The 14,460-nt window shown below is 51.9% G+C and overlaps 2 protein-coding genes across 5 annotated transcripts; both read left to right on the plus strand.

Annotated features, from left to right (window-relative positions):
• Positions 1-1,895: 1,895 nt before the first annotated feature.
• On the plus strand, positions 1,896-5,550 carry Gfer (growth factor, augmenter of liver regeneration). 4 transcript variants are annotated; one of them, XM_052759052.1, is made up of 3 exons: positions 1,896-3,487; positions 3,855-4,018; positions 4,782-4,955. In XM_052759052.1, exons 1-3 carry the CDS (start codon positions 2,807-2,809, stop codon positions 4,846-4,848), a joined length of 912 nt encoding a protein of 303 aa, XP_052615012.1. In that variant the 5' UTR covers positions 1,896-2,806; the 3' UTR covers positions 4,849-4,955. The 4 variants fall into 4 exon arrangements, with proteins under 4 accessions (XP_052615012.1, XP_052615011.1, XP_052615010.1 ...); XM_052759051.1 differs by having other exon boundaries at positions 3,080-3,487; positions 3,822-4,018; XM_052759050.1 differs by having other exon boundaries at positions 3,094-3,487; positions 4,777-5,550.
• Positions 5,551-9,543: 3,993 nt separating this feature from the next.
• On the plus strand, positions 9,544-14,248 carry Syngr3 (synaptogyrin 3). Its single transcript, XM_052759053.1, has 4 exons — positions 9,544-9,767; positions 11,909-12,146; positions 12,638-12,780; positions 12,859-14,248. The coding sequence occupies exons 1-4, from the start codon at positions 9,669-9,671 to the stop codon at positions 13,066-13,068; spliced, it is 690 nt and encodes a 229-aa protein (XP_052615013.1). The 5' UTR covers positions 9,544-9,668; the 3' UTR covers positions 13,069-14,248.
• Positions 14,249-14,460: the final 212 nt, after the last annotated feature.

The raw sequence follows: 14,460 nt of genomic DNA on the forward strand, positions 1-14,460 counted from the left end.
AGAAACCCTGTCTCGAAAAACCAAAAAAAAAAAAAAAAAGAAAAAAAAAAAGAAAAATAATTGAAGCTGGTGGTGGCCCATGCCTTTAATCCCAGCACTGGGGAGGCAGAAGCAGGCAGATCTCTGTGAGTTAGAAGCCAGGCTAGTCTACAGAGTGAGTTCCAGGACAGCCAGGCTTGCTTCATAGAGAAACCTTGTCTCGAAAAACCAAAGGGGGAAAAAAAAAAGAAAAAGAAAAACAACTGAGTCTCAGTTAGCCCAGCTAGCTTAAATTCTTTTAACCTTAATGTTGGGAGGTGTGTTCACAGGTTTTGAAGTGCATCACAGCTGAGACAAAGCTTTGAAAGTAACTTAAAGTTAGACTAAGGTGTTTTTGTCAAAAGCTTTGAGGTGAAAAACTCAAGAAGACAATCTAAAGTTTTAGAAAGGCACATAGGTGAATGCAGAACTCTTTAAGGTCAGAGAACAAGAACAAAGCAGCCCAATTATTACTAGTTGACGCACTTTCCTTGCTAGGATTGGTTGATGACCAAAGGTGATGATTAATTCCTTATATTCATTTTGCCCTAGATCTCCTGACATTAAAAAAAACAAAAAAACAAAACAAAAAAACCCTATTGATGAGTGGGTATGTACCCTAAAGATTTAAAGTAGAGCTAATTGATTTTTTTCATATATAAAAGTTTAGGTTTATGATTCCTTTAAGATTCCTTATAAGATTACCTTTCAAGATAAGTAATAAAGTAATTGGCCTTTTCTTTGTAACTGCAAAACCGCAGCCTGCCAGTAAAAGACCTGACTGAGAATAATACTCTGCTTGCCCACATGGTTAATCTATAACAAGTTGCTTGGGTATGAATAATGATACTTTGTTTTTCACCTGTACTATGTAAAATGTTTAATCATGTAAGGGATATGGAAAACATGCTGTTTCTTACTGTTTGTTTTGTATTCATTATAATCATTCACTTGAAAAACAATGTAACCACATTGTAATTTTTATATTGCCTGAAAGATTTTGCTTAAGCTGTAAAGGAAAGAATAGAGTTAGAGAGAGTTAAAAAGGGGTAGAAGGAAAGCATCAAGAATGAGAGTTAGAAAGAAAACATCAAGAATGAGAGAAATGGCTTAGAGGTTAAGAGCACCGACTGCTCTTCCAGAGGTCCTGAATTCAATTCCCAGCACCCACATGGTGGCTCACAACCATCTGTAATGAGATCTGGCACCCTCTTCTGTATACATAATAAATAAATAAATCTTTAAAAAAAAGAGAGAAATCACCAGAAAAATAAAAAAAAAAAATAGAGAATGCAAGAGAAGGATAAAGAAAAGGTCTGAAGGAAACCATCAAGAGAGTATGTGAAGCTGGGCTGTGGTGGCGCACGCCTTTAATCCCAGCACTCGGGAGGCAGAGGCAGGCGGATCTCTGTGAGTTCGAGGCCAGCCTGGACTACCAAGTGAGTTCCAGGAAAGGCGCAAAGCTACACAGAGAAACCCTGTCTCGAAAAACCAAAAAAAGAGAGAGAGAGTATGTAAGTGTCTTTTTCCCTTAACCCTCTCAGATTAAAAAAAAAAATTAATACACTGACTTTGTGGGTTTCCCTTTGAGCCCTGAGCTGCTTGGAGGCTGGTCCTCCAGGCAGCGCTAAATGCACATAAGAATAAATAATTTTTTTTTTTAAAAGCTGGCAGTGGTGGTACACACCTTTAATCCCAGCACTTAAGAGGGAAGCAGAGGCAGCAGAATCTCTTGAGTTCAAAGTCAGCCTGGTCCTCAGAGCAAATTCCAGGACAGTCAAGGCTACACAGAAACTCTGTCTGGGGGTGGGGTGGGGTGGGAATCACTCACAAAATAGGAGAAACCTTGCAAAATAAAAATGGAATCAGGTCAAGATAGCTTTGCCCCAAATTGTCCAATGTCTCCCACTGCTTTTAGAACAAATCCCAATTTCTAGCATGGTCATTGGTGAGCCATTGCCCAACCCTGGATTCTGGCCTCCATCTACCTCCCAAAGCCCTGTCCCCAGTGGCCTTGGTGCTTCTGCAAAATACACATACTGAGAAGATTCTTCATCCTACAGGCCTGTGCCTAAGGGTCTCCAATTAAAGACAGCGATATTCCCACACCCTATACACGACTTTCACCAGTTTGTAGATAAAATTTATTCCCGTGACTGGGTTTTCCCCATCTTCACCGCTGGTCAAAGTCTAAAGAAGCCGGAGACAGAAGCTTGTTCCTTGTTCTGCTCAGTGACGGAAACAGCGCTTGGAGTAGAGTACCACTGTACAAATATTTGCAGAATGAATGAATGAACACACGGAGGAAGGGGAAGGACTTCGTCCTGTGATGGCCCAGGCTTTTAAGTCAAGCACTTGAGGAGGTGCTGGTGGTGGCAGAAGATTGAGGAATTCAGCGTCATCGTCACTTATCTTCATACAGCGTTCGAAGTTGGCCCAAGCTACATGAGACTTTGTCTCAAAAAAAAAAAAAGGGAATTCCTGAGGCTGAAATAATATTTTTATTATTATTAAATTATTATTATTATATATCATTATGCAATAATCTTTTTTTTTTTCCAGGTTATGGGATGGAGACGCGCCCGCAGGATTTACTCCGCAGTCTCTCCCAAGGTTGCTAGGTTCCAGGCCCCCAGTAACTGGGGCAAAGGTCGACCCTAGCCACGGGTGCCGTCTGGTCTGTGAGGCCACGCCCCGCGTTGCCAAGGCACCCAGAAGCGTGTGGGTGGACGAGTCCTACGGCAGAAAGGCCCAACCCTCGGCCGCCGGTAAGGGTCTGAGCCGAGCGATGGGGGCGACGCGAGAAGCATCTCGGACCTCGTCTCAGCCCGAGCTCTCAGCGGGGCCGCGGCGCACCTTGCACAACTCACTCCACTTCTTCTGGAGGAAGCCCGAGCCCCACCATGGACCACGCACGCCCGACCCGCGGCGGGCGGCCGGGCGCAAGGGTCCCGGCCGAGCCGGAGCCGCATCCCCCTATGCCGCCTCGGCCCGGGCCTCCCGCTCCGCCTCCTCCCGCGCCGAGGCCTCCCACTCCGCCGCGCCCGGGGCCGCCGCCTCGGCCTCCAGCCCCGCCCCGCCGCCAGGCTCCGCCTCCCGCCCCAGCGTGAGCCCAGCCCCGGGCCGCCTTTCCCGCTCCAGCCGCCGCGCGCTGGCCGTGGCGTGCGCGCTTGCCTGGCCAGCCTTCCGGCGGTCCTCTCGGCCCCGCCGTCAGTACGCCGGTAAGATGGCGGCGCCCAGCGAGCCCACGGACTTCCCTCGCAGCAGTGCCTTCTCCTTCCTGCCCCGCGGCGCGCGCTCCGACATGACCGACGACTTGGTGACTGACGCGCGGGGCCGTGGCACAGGGCATAGGGACGCCGCCGCCTCGGCCCCGGCCCCGGCCCCGGCGCCGCAAGGTTCGGAGCACGGGAAGCGGCCGTGCCGGGCCTGCGTGGACTTCAAGTCGTGGATGCGGACCCAGCAGAAGGTGCAGATGCCCCGCCTGACCGCCCGCCGGGTCCCCGGTTCCCCGCCCCACATCGGGTTCCCTCAGGGTTAACTATGCCTGAACATGTCCACCCCCTCACCCACACACACCGTTAGGCTCGAACTTTGAGCTTTCGGCTGCCGGATCGGTTTACTAGGCTGCCAACTGAAAAGGGGAGCATTCTTGTTTCCTTTATTTTTATTTTTTGGTGATACTGGGAATCCGGACCCAAAACCTCTCGCGTGCAACGCAAGCACTCTGCCACTGGGTTGGAATTTTGTGGGCTTTTGGTTGGGGAAGAGTGAACTGACCCTTGGTCGGCCTACTTCTGCAGCGGGACACCAAGTTTAGGGAGGACTGTCCACAGGATCGGGAGGAATTAGGTCGCCACACCTGGGCTTTCCTCCACACGCTGGCCGCCTATTACCCGGACATGCCCACCCCAGAACAGCAGCAAGATATGGCCCAGTTCATACATTTATTTTCCAAGTTTTACCCCTGCGAGGAGTGTGCGGAAGACATAAGGAAGAGGTGAGTGCTGAGGGGGGCCTGGCTGATGTCATAGAGAGGGACCCAGAAAAAATAGATACGGAAGTGACAGGTTGCTAGGAGAGGGATCACCAAAAGGGATGTTGGGTCATGGGAGCCTTCTCCTTCCTCCTCAAAAGCCCAGTTCTGTGGATCGTCAGCCTTAAGGTTTTTAGGAAGGTTTTCCCTGCCACTCCCTTTATTTATTCCTCATGGGCAGATTGGCTAAGAGTCCACATTGCCTAACTTCCCTAGTCCCTCAGCGTGCTTCCTGACTTTAGAAACGGGAAGGATAAACTACCACTCTCAATGGCCTAACCTATTCTTACGGGTATTTCTAGGTTGGACCTGTTGGGCAGTTAGTTGCACTTGCTCTCTGAAGCCTGGACAGTTAGGAATGAGGGGGATCTCACACTGAACTGGGCCCCTGGTGCTAAGAAACACTCTGTGCCAGGCCCCACCTGTCTAGACTCTGCCTGGGGCTAGAGACCATGGGGTGAGGCGCCCTGATTGTTACCAGGTTGTAAAGTTGCCTGCTTTAGTATATCTTACTCTGGGCTCTTGCCAATCAGATGAGTGAGCAGCCCTGGGAGTTGCCCAAGCCCAGGAAACTCCAGAGTCAACCCTGGGCTTTCTTGGCTTTCTCATCCCCTTGGAGCATCCCCAAGTGTAATTCATAGCCGTGCCCGGCTCCCTGTCCCCAGGCACTGGAAGGACAGAGGAGTCAACACTTACGTGCCTCCTGTGCTTCTCTCACTAAGGATAGGCAGGAACCAGCCAGACACCCGCACTCGGGTCTCCTTCAGCCAGTGGCTGTGCCGCCTGCACAATGAGGTGAATCGGAAGCTGGGCAAGCCTGCTTTTGACTGTTCAAGAGTAGATGAGCGATGGCGTGACGGCTGGAAGGACGGCTCCTGTGACTAGAAGATTGTCAGCAGAGCATGTGGGGCATCGAGCCAAGCTCCATGGGCAGCCGGCTAGAGAGGGACAGCCTGTTGATTAAAGTGTATCTGAGCCAAAGTTTGTTTGGGTGGTGGGGGGAGGGGTCCCTAGGACACTGCCAGTGGGAACCCTCCCCACAGGATTAAGAAATGCAGGTGCCCACTGCAGACACTTTGGTGGCCTCAGCTAAAGCCCCATGGGACCGGGACCGAAGATGAGAGAGGCAGTGGTCCAGGCGGCCTCATACCCTTTATAATGCAGCCTCAGCCTCTTGCCCATTACACACTTGGGACGTGGTTGCCCTGTAGGAAGATAGGCTAGACCATTGCCACCTACTGCATATCCAGGGGTGCCTACAGAATTGTGACCGAGGCCGCTCTGTGCCATTTCAGAATTGAAGTATGGTACTGAGCTGTCTATGCTATACTCTGTCCCCAGCTCTAGTAGGGTTCTTCTCTTAGGATGTACCCACCATACTGCCCACTGCCTGCCTGGCACATGATCTTCCACAGCTATGACATGCCTGTCAGCAGGTGATCCTGAACATCTGCTTCCTTAGAGTTTGAGACCAAAATAAAATGAAGTGACTTAGGGCCTGGTTTCTGTGTGTTTTGTACTGGGGTTTACAGCGATGGACAGGCCTGCTTTTGCTTTTCTGTGATTAGTTGGATGCTCTTGTCTGAAGTTCTGGCAGAAGCACTATGAAGCAGCTGAGACAAGCACTTCATGAAGAGTCAGAGAACCCCCCTGGTGAGAAAGAAGCTGAAGATGACTAGGGGGCTGTGGGATACAAATGGAGAGTGGCCAGTGTTGGCATCTGGTTATTTGTGTCTCGTTGGAATTCAGAATGCTGAGGGTGCATCCTCCAGTCGTTGGGCTCCTCTGGATCTGCTCAGCTCCATCTGTCCTTAGGCAAGGCTCCCAACCAGAGCATCCCAGCAGCAGTGGGTGCCCCAGTCCTCAGAGCATAAAGATACCATTCTTTCCGGTGTCAGACCTTTTGTGGGTAAGGACTAGCTTGGGCATGACTTCTTGTGCCTCCAGTGGAGCATTCATTTAAGAGCACTGGCTGTTCTTCCAGCACCCATGTAGTGACTCACAACCATCTGTAACTCCAGTCCCAGGAAATCCAACACCCTCTTCTGGCCTCCATGTGTACCTGGTACAGAAGTGCATACAGGCCAAACAATCAAAACACAGAGATCCACCTGCCTCCACCTCCTGAGTGATGGGATTAAAGGCGTGTGATACCACTTCTGGTTCAAAACACATTACAAAAAAAAAAGCAAGGTGTGGTAACACATCCCTTTACCTACCTTTAGCCCTAGTACTCAGGATCTCTGAGGTTTGAGGCCAGCTTGGCCTACATACTGAGTTCCAGATCAGCCAAGGCTACACAGAGAAACCTTGTCTTGGCTGTTCTTTTTTTTTCTTTTTAAATTTATTTATTTTTATTTTATGTGTATTGGTATTTTACCTGCACATATGTCTGTGTGAGGGTGACAGATCCCTTGGAACCAGAGTTACAGCCAGTTGTGAGCTGCTATGTGGTTGCTGGGAATTGAACGCGTGTCCTCTGGAAGAACAGCCAGTGCTCTTAACCTCTGAGCCATCTCTCTAGCCCATTGGCTGTTCTTAAAACGAGAGGGAAAACCAATAACTCAATACATTTTTAAAAAAAATCAAAGCTTCATATTGTTCCTGTTCAGGGCATCCAGGTCAAGACAAGTGGAACTGTAGTGTAAAGGAAGGTTGTGGTTTGAGCTGGCATGGGGAGCTGTCATCACGTACAGAGTAAAAGAGGCAGCACAAAGGAGTAGGGATCCAGCATGGTGGCACACACCTTTTTTTGTTGTTTTGGTTTTTCCAGACAGGGTTTCTCTGTGTAACATCCCTGGCTGTCCTGGAACTCACAAAGTCTGACTACCTGAGTGTGACCCTCAAAACCCAAGGTGGAAAGAGGGAACTGATTGTCCTCTGATCTCCACCCAGTAACTGGCATGTGCAATCCAGCGCGCGCACGCGCACGCGCGCGCACGCACACACACACACACACACACACACACACACAAAAACAATGAAACAATAAACAGGCTGGGTGGTGGTGGCGCACACCTTTAATCCCAGCACTCGGGAGGCAGAGGCAGGCAGATCTCTGTGAGTTCAAGGCCAGCCTGATCTACAGAGCAAGTTCCAGGACAGTGGTATGGGGAGATGTTTGCTGTGCTTTTGTGATCATGAGGACCTGAGTGTAGATCTCCAGCACCTACATAGCTTAGACTAGGCTGGCCTTGAACTCACAGAGATCTGCCTGCCTCTGCCTCCCTTGTGCTGGGACTAAAGGCGTGCACCACCACTCCCCGGCTTGGTGGCACACACCTTTAATCCCAGCACTACATAGAGATCCTGTCAAAAACAGAGGGAGAAAGGTCCTAGGGACTCTCAAACCCATAGGTCTGGCAAATGGAAGGACAGGAAAGGCACTTTTGGAACTCACCAAGATCCACCTGCCTCTGCCTCCCGAGCAGGAAAAGCACTTTGAAGAGGCTCATGATGGCTAGGGACTTAGCTCAGAGGGAAAATGCTTGCCTGGCATGCATAATACCCTGGGTTCTATTCCCAGCAATGGGGAAATAAAAAGGCTATGAGGTAGACATTAGAGGTGTAAGCTGTATGGATGAGCCAGGAGAATCCAGCTTGATTCTGAAATGGCAGGTGGAGGTACTGGCTAGATGCAGGGTAGGGGCTTGATTTATACTGGGGGATCTGAGGGAAAAGGGGGAAGGAAAGGTGCTAGAAATAAGTGGGTAACAGCTTGAATTTGCTGCTAAGGGGAACAGAAGTGAGACCAAAAGCTGTTTGTTTGGTGATGCTGGGAATTGACTCTAAGAGCCCATGCATGGTCAGGCATTCTGTCACTGGGCTATATACTCAGCCCAAGGACTGTTTTTCAAAAAGTGCTGCATTTTTGGAGTACTGATGAAAATGATGGAGGAAAAGGGGGAAATAGGTGGTAGCACAGATCTGCCCATGGCTAAAAGGGAATGGGGTGGGATTAGGTATCAGGGAGTTGACCAAACTGGTGGGCTGCGCCTGCTCTGGTCACCTGTTTCCAACTAGGCTGAAGAGTGTTTTGGACCAGAACCAATGGGTTTCCTAGGGACCGGACCAGGTACTTCCAGCTACACTTCCCTCTGAAGAATGAACAACAGGTCACAGTAAAATGCTTGGCACTGTAAACTTTGCTTATACCTGGCTTTGGTCCCAGGGAAGACAGAGACAGAAAACTAGAGGCCTCACCCATGATCTTTTACTATGCTCAGCTTCTACTGTGACCATGAAGGTAGAGCTATTCAGTCTCCTACCAGCCTGGCACTGAAGGAGCATGAAGTGGGCCTGTGGAATTCCCAGCAGTGGCCAGGGTAGCTGGGTAACATCTGGGACAAGATCTTATCTCTGCGCCAGTAGGTGGTGGCACACTCCTTTAATCCCAGCACTTGGGAGGCAGAGCCAGGTGGATCTCTATGAGTTCGAGGCCAGCCTGGTCTACAGAGTGAGTTCCAGGAAAGGCGCAAAGCTACACAGAGAAACCCTGTCTTAAAAAACCAAAAGGAAGCCGGGCGGTGGTGGCGCACACCTTTAATCCCAGCACTTGGGAGGCAGAGCCAGGTGGATCTCTGTGAGTTCGAGGCCAGCCTGGGCTACCAAGTGAGTTCCAGGGAGGCGCAAAGCTGCACAGAGAAACCCTGTCTCGAAAAACAAAAAAACAAAAACAAAAACAAAAAAAAACCAAAAGGAGGCTAAGATCTTATCTCTGCCATTTCTCCCCTCCTTGAACTCAGGATTAAATAGCTACAGATCAGCCCTAGAGACCAGAGATGGAGAGAGCTCATGGAAGACATGACCCGGCCAGAGGAAGAGAACAGAGATGTTCAGCCTTCACTCCTGCTGGCCACATGGACTCTGCCTCCCAGACAAGTGCCCCTGCAGGTAGCCGCCGCCACTCTTCACCTACCCTGTTAGGAAGGTACAACCTGTGAAGGGGAAGCCAGAATACAGTGGAGATGTGAGCCACAGGCAATACAAGTGTGTATCACATCTCTGAGCTGAGATTTTCTTCATTCTCAGCCAAAAAGAGGTCAGGGGCTTCTTTCCTTACATGTTTTTTTTTATTTCTATCATGATTAAAGGGCTAATGAGAAGTGATTTACCCCTGGTCTTCTGAGACTAGGGTCTGGGGGCTGATTCTCTCTTCCTGAAGGCAAAGGGCAAGATGCTAGGCCTCAGTTTCCCCTTACACACTCACCAAAAGGCCCTCCTGGTCAGAGAAGCGGGGTGATGTGCTTGTCCTTCTGTCGATGCTCTTGGTCGCGGCAAAATCTGAGCTCAGTCCTTACCTTCTCTTGCCCACCTCTAAAACCCATGAAGACCTCGCTTTGTCTTTGCAGAGAATGTCCCCATCTCAGACTCTGTCATGCAGGGGACTGTGAGAGGAATGGACGGAGGGCAGGGCTCAGGACCCCGGCGCGTGGACCCAGTCGGGGGCGCTGGCTCGGCCCCGCCCCGCGCGCCCCCGCCGCAGCCGACGCGCGCTCCCGGGAGGCGGCGGCAGCGGCAGCATCCGTAGCATCAGCAGCCTCAGCAGCAGCCCCGGGAGGTCTCGGGCAGGGCAGGCCGGCGGGACAAACGGACAGAAGGCACAGGTCCCGCCATGGAGGGAGCCTCCTTCGGCGCGGGCCGTGCGGGAGCTGCCTTCGATCCCGTGAGCTTCGCACGGCGGCCCCAGACCCTGTTGCGGGTCGTGTCCTGGGTGAGTGGCCCTTAAGCAGGCCCCTTTCCGGTCCCCCATCTCTCCTAGCATCCCCGACTCCCACCCTCACCCGCCCCCTGCCCATCGCCCCTCACCCTCCTCTCCGCCGGCCCCTCCCCCCCGACCGCAGGTTGGGGTGACGTCACATGGCTAGGCGCGCCCACCTGCGGGCGGGGGAAGGGCGACTGTTACCAATAGACCTTGAGAGGTCACTGCTGGTCTCCCCCTGCCCTCAATTCCTCTTTAGGTCTAATCCAGTCCCCTTCCTCAGCCTTCTCTTCATTTTTCCGGTTCCCAAAACCTGGAAGCGGGCACAGGGCTGCGGATGTGATTCTCCGAGGGGTGCAGGGACTAAATTCCAGACGGGAGAGGGGGCATGGGAGCCAAGGGGGAATCGCAGTTCCTTCACTTTGCCAGATCATAAATCCATCAGGTTCATTTAGAGGGAAATGGTCCTTTCCAGACCCCTTAGGTCTAGCTGTGAGTTGAAGGAGGGCAAGGTGGTGTAGTTAGAAGGGGCTCATCTGGGAGGGCTTCCTGGAAATGGCATGGAAACTGCAGACTGGGTAATCGATCCTACTGATGCATATCTTGCCTGCCCTAGCCCCTAGGATAGAAGGAGATTTAGGAGATGGGTGCCAAGTTCTGGATTTTGTCCTCCTGGCACTGGTCTAATCTCCATGCCTGTCTTGGAGGAGGGCGGTTCCCAGGGTGGGGCAGCTCCTCCCCCCAAGACCTAGTGGACTGAAGCAAGACTCTTCTGGTCCTGACTTGTGGATTGCTCTCAAGGGACATGTCCATGCTGTGGCATTTTCCATGACTACATTATCAAGGAGTTTGGGCAAGAAAGGAGTGAAATACGATTTGAGACTAGAGGACATTTCTTGGAAACACAGGACTGCCTAGACTTAGAAGCATCTACTTTAAAATGACTGTGGTTTGTTTCCATCATGCCTCAGAGAATTGGTGGGCAGGAGGTACTGGGTCGGACCAAATCTTAGAAGTCAGTGGTCAGCTTTAGAGCCCAAATGCTCTTGACTGGCATTATAACTGATTACTCACGGGGTTCATTTCTGATGTCTACTATTGCTAGTGGACATTCTTGGACCCAGCGTTCCTAGCTAGTTTACTCCATGTGGTATACTAAGGAGCAGACACACACAGCTCCCATGTGCAGAGGTCCAGTTCAGAAGGGGAAAGACTGACATACTTGTATATTTCTCTAGATAGCTGTCCCTTGGCTCCATCCTCAACAGTGCCCTGGCCCACCACAACCCTGGAAGTCACCCATATAGGTGAAGGCTCCTGTCTCCACACTTTTAATTTTACTCTGGGAGGCCATAGGTTCCAAAACCTGCAGAGGAGCCCGGGCTCTTAGCAGTCATATGACCCTGAGAAATGACTTCACCATGGGAACCCTAATGTGCCTCCTTATAAAGAGGATAGGAAGAATGGTGTCTCTGATATTTTATATTTATGGGTGTTTTCCTGCATGTATGTCTGTGCACCATGTGTTTGGTACTGGCAGAAGCCAGAGAGGGCATCAGACCCCCTGTAACTGAGTTACAGTCATGAGCTTCCATGTGGGTGCTGGGAATCGAACCCTGGTCTTGTAGGAGAACCTAGCCAGTGCTCTTAACTGTTGAGCCATCTCATCAGCCTTGTATTATTGTTTTATTAGTGTCTTATGTAGCCAAGGCTGTCTTCCTCTAATCCTTCTTATTCCACCTCCCGAGTGTCGTGATTACAGGCATACAATACCTGCATGCAAACCTATACAAAGTAGCAGTTTTAGCTACTCCTTAAATGCTTCTTTTTGTTTGTTTTTGAGATAGGGTTTCTCTGTGTAGCCCTGGCTGTCCTAGAACTCCCTCTATAGACCAAATTGGCCTGGAACTCAAGAGATCTGCCTGCCTCTGCTTCCTGAGTTCTAGGATTAAAGATGTGTGCCACCACTGCCCAGCTTCTTTATTTTCAATAATTCCTCAGTATGCAAGAGGGTGGGAAAATGGGTCCAGTGTTGCAGGGGAACTCTGGGACAGGCATGGAGACTTGGGGCTCTTGACAGGGGCAACAGCTGCCTCAGGCAGTGGCGCACGCCAGGAGGCCTCCTAGCCCTAAGCGCCGCCTGCTGCCTGCAGGTGTTCTCTATAGCCGTGTTCGGGCCGATAGTCAACGAGGGCTACGTGAACGCGGACAGCGGTCCAGAGCTGCGTTGCGTCTTCAACGGAAACGCGGGCGCCTGTCGCTTCGGCGTCGTGCTGGGTCTCGGGGCCTTCATCGCCTGCGCTGCCTTCCTGCTGCTGGACGTGCGCTTTCAGCAGATCAGCAGCGTCCGAGACCGCCGCCGCGCAGTGCTCCTGGACCTGGGCTTCTCAGGTGGGCGGGGCCGGCGGTGAGAGGCGGGGCCTGACGTAGGAGTGGGCTGGGGCGGGACCTGGTGCGTTGAGCGAAAGCGGCGCGAGAGGTACCAACTGACTTGAGTCCGTGGATCAAAGGGCCTTTGCAGGGGCGTGACTGGGCCTCTGAGAAATAGGACCAGGCCCCGGGACTGCCGCGGGGCTTCTTCCGGGGATGTAGTAGGCTGTGAGATGCGAGGTTTTGAGCCCGTAGCACCCAGCCACAAGAGGGCGGGACCTAGAGGTATGGAGGGAGCCCAGCGTTGGGAGTGCCCGGGACTCGGGCTGTGGCTAGCCTAGTGAAAGGGATGCGAGGAACAAGGCTGGGCTGCGAAGGGGCGGGGCCTTGAGGGTCTTGTAAACAGGGATTTGCTGGTGAACCTGAGAGAAACTGCACCTTCTCTGAATGGTTCAACTAGAACACAGATCCTGGTAGTGGAACACCATCTGATCACCAGTCCCCACCTGCAGGGGTCTGGTCCTTCCTGTGGTTCGTAGGCTTCTGTTTCCTCACCAATCAGTGGCAACGCACAGCGCCAGGACCAGGCACTGCACAGGCTGGGGATGCAGCGCGGGCCGCCATCGCGTTCAGCTTCTTCTCCATCCTCAGCTGGGTGAGTGCGGGTCTTGTGGGTGGCGGGGCCTGGAGTGTCTCTGGGTTTGCCTCAGCTGATCCTGGCTCTCCCATCCAGGTGGCGCTCACCGTGAAGGCCCTGCAGCGGTTCCGCCTGGGCACCGATATGTCTCTCTTTGCCACAGATCAGTTAGGTGCTGGGGCTGCCCAGACCTACCCAGGCTACCCAGTGGGCAGTGGTGTGGAGGGCACAGAAACATACCAGAGCCCGCCCTTCACCGAAACCCTGGACACCAGCCCCAAAGGGTACCAGGTGCCTGCCTACTAGTAGCTGTTAGGCTCCAGCCAGGGCTGGAAGGCCACCTCACCATCGTAGGCCTCAAGGCCTCCTGGGACCTTTCCTGGGTCCTACCGTCCCAGTGCCAAGGACAGAGAAGGTGGCCACTGTGGGCCTCTGGGACCAAGGGGAGTAGCCTCCCTGGGGTGCCTGGACTATCCCTAGTTAGTTCCCCCTAGTTAGAGGTCCTAGTCCTAAGGCCCTGAGAAGAAAACAGTACTGCCTGGAGTGGGCTGTCCTGGGAGGCATTCCTTTCATAGGCCAGCCGACCGGTGGCTCACCTGTCCACTCTAGGGTCAGAAGTCCAGCTGCCTTCCAGGGCAGGGTGCAAGGGCTTCTGAGGACCGGGGAGAGGGAGACTATTTGCACCCTAAGGTGGGGGTTATGGCCCTTGTTCCCAGTCCCACGTCCCTGAGGGCCTTGACTGCCCTGGCTCCTGTTATGGTGGCCCACCCTGTCCAGAGGCTCCCTGTACTTCCTCTTGCAGGATCCCTAGAGCAGCTCAGCCCTGTCGGTGTTGTGATTGTGATTCAGTCTTCAGGTTTCATCTCATAGTGCCCCCATAAGCTGCCCCCTCTCTGTGTGGCTCCTGCCCAGGTGTGGGTGCTTCTGGCCAGGATGGCATAGACAGCTATGGGCCTGGGTACCTGTCCTTCAGTAAGAAAGACCTTCCCTAGGGAGGAGTGAGACAGCTGGGTACCTGGGTGACAGGCAAGACAAGCCTCTTAGAAGAAGAGGACTAAAGGTCTCATCTGCCCAGGGTGTCGCTGGAGAGAGTCATTCCTGTAAATGGCTTTACCTTGGTTTCCTGAACCAGTCCCTCCCTAGTCTATCGCCTATTCCCTTTTAAGGCCCAGATCAGGTCCCTGTGCGTAGCAGACTCATGCATTGCTTGAAGCTGGCTTTTCACATCAAGTCAAAACCAAATGCGTTGCCATATCTCATTCTTCCAGACAAAATGCCTCCCTGCGGAGTTGCAGTTGAATGACAACCCTGTACGTTGTAGAATAGACCAATTATGTGGATATTTAAGTGAACATGTTTACAATTTTTGTATATATGGATCTTTCCTCTCTCTTCTGAAAGAACAATCCGTGATTGTGTATTTTCAGTGTCCCCTGTTACAACTGCAACTTCTTTACAATAAAGACTGTAAACACATTGACCACAATGAAGGTACTCTTAGAATCATTTTCACCGTCTCCGCTGTGCTGGGGGTTGCGGTCTCGGCATCAGGACCTAGAATTTGGGAATGGGTAGGAAGGTGGAGATCAGGCTGATTCCTAAGTTTTAGAGAAAGACCACACAACTATGATCTCTTAGTAGATCACATTGGTCTGGTAAAATTTGCTACTCAGTGCAGGCTCTCTGAAATGCTGGAGA

The sequence above is a fragment of the Peromyscus californicus genome, unplaced genomic scaffold (genome assembly GCF_007827085.1).
Source record: "Peromyscus californicus insignis strain IS unplaced genomic scaffold, ASM782708v3 Scaffold_3__1_contigs__length_106647218, whole genome shotgun sequence".
NCBI classification, from domain to species: domain Eukaryota; kingdom Metazoa; phylum Chordata; class Mammalia; order Rodentia; family Cricetidae; genus Peromyscus; species Peromyscus californicus.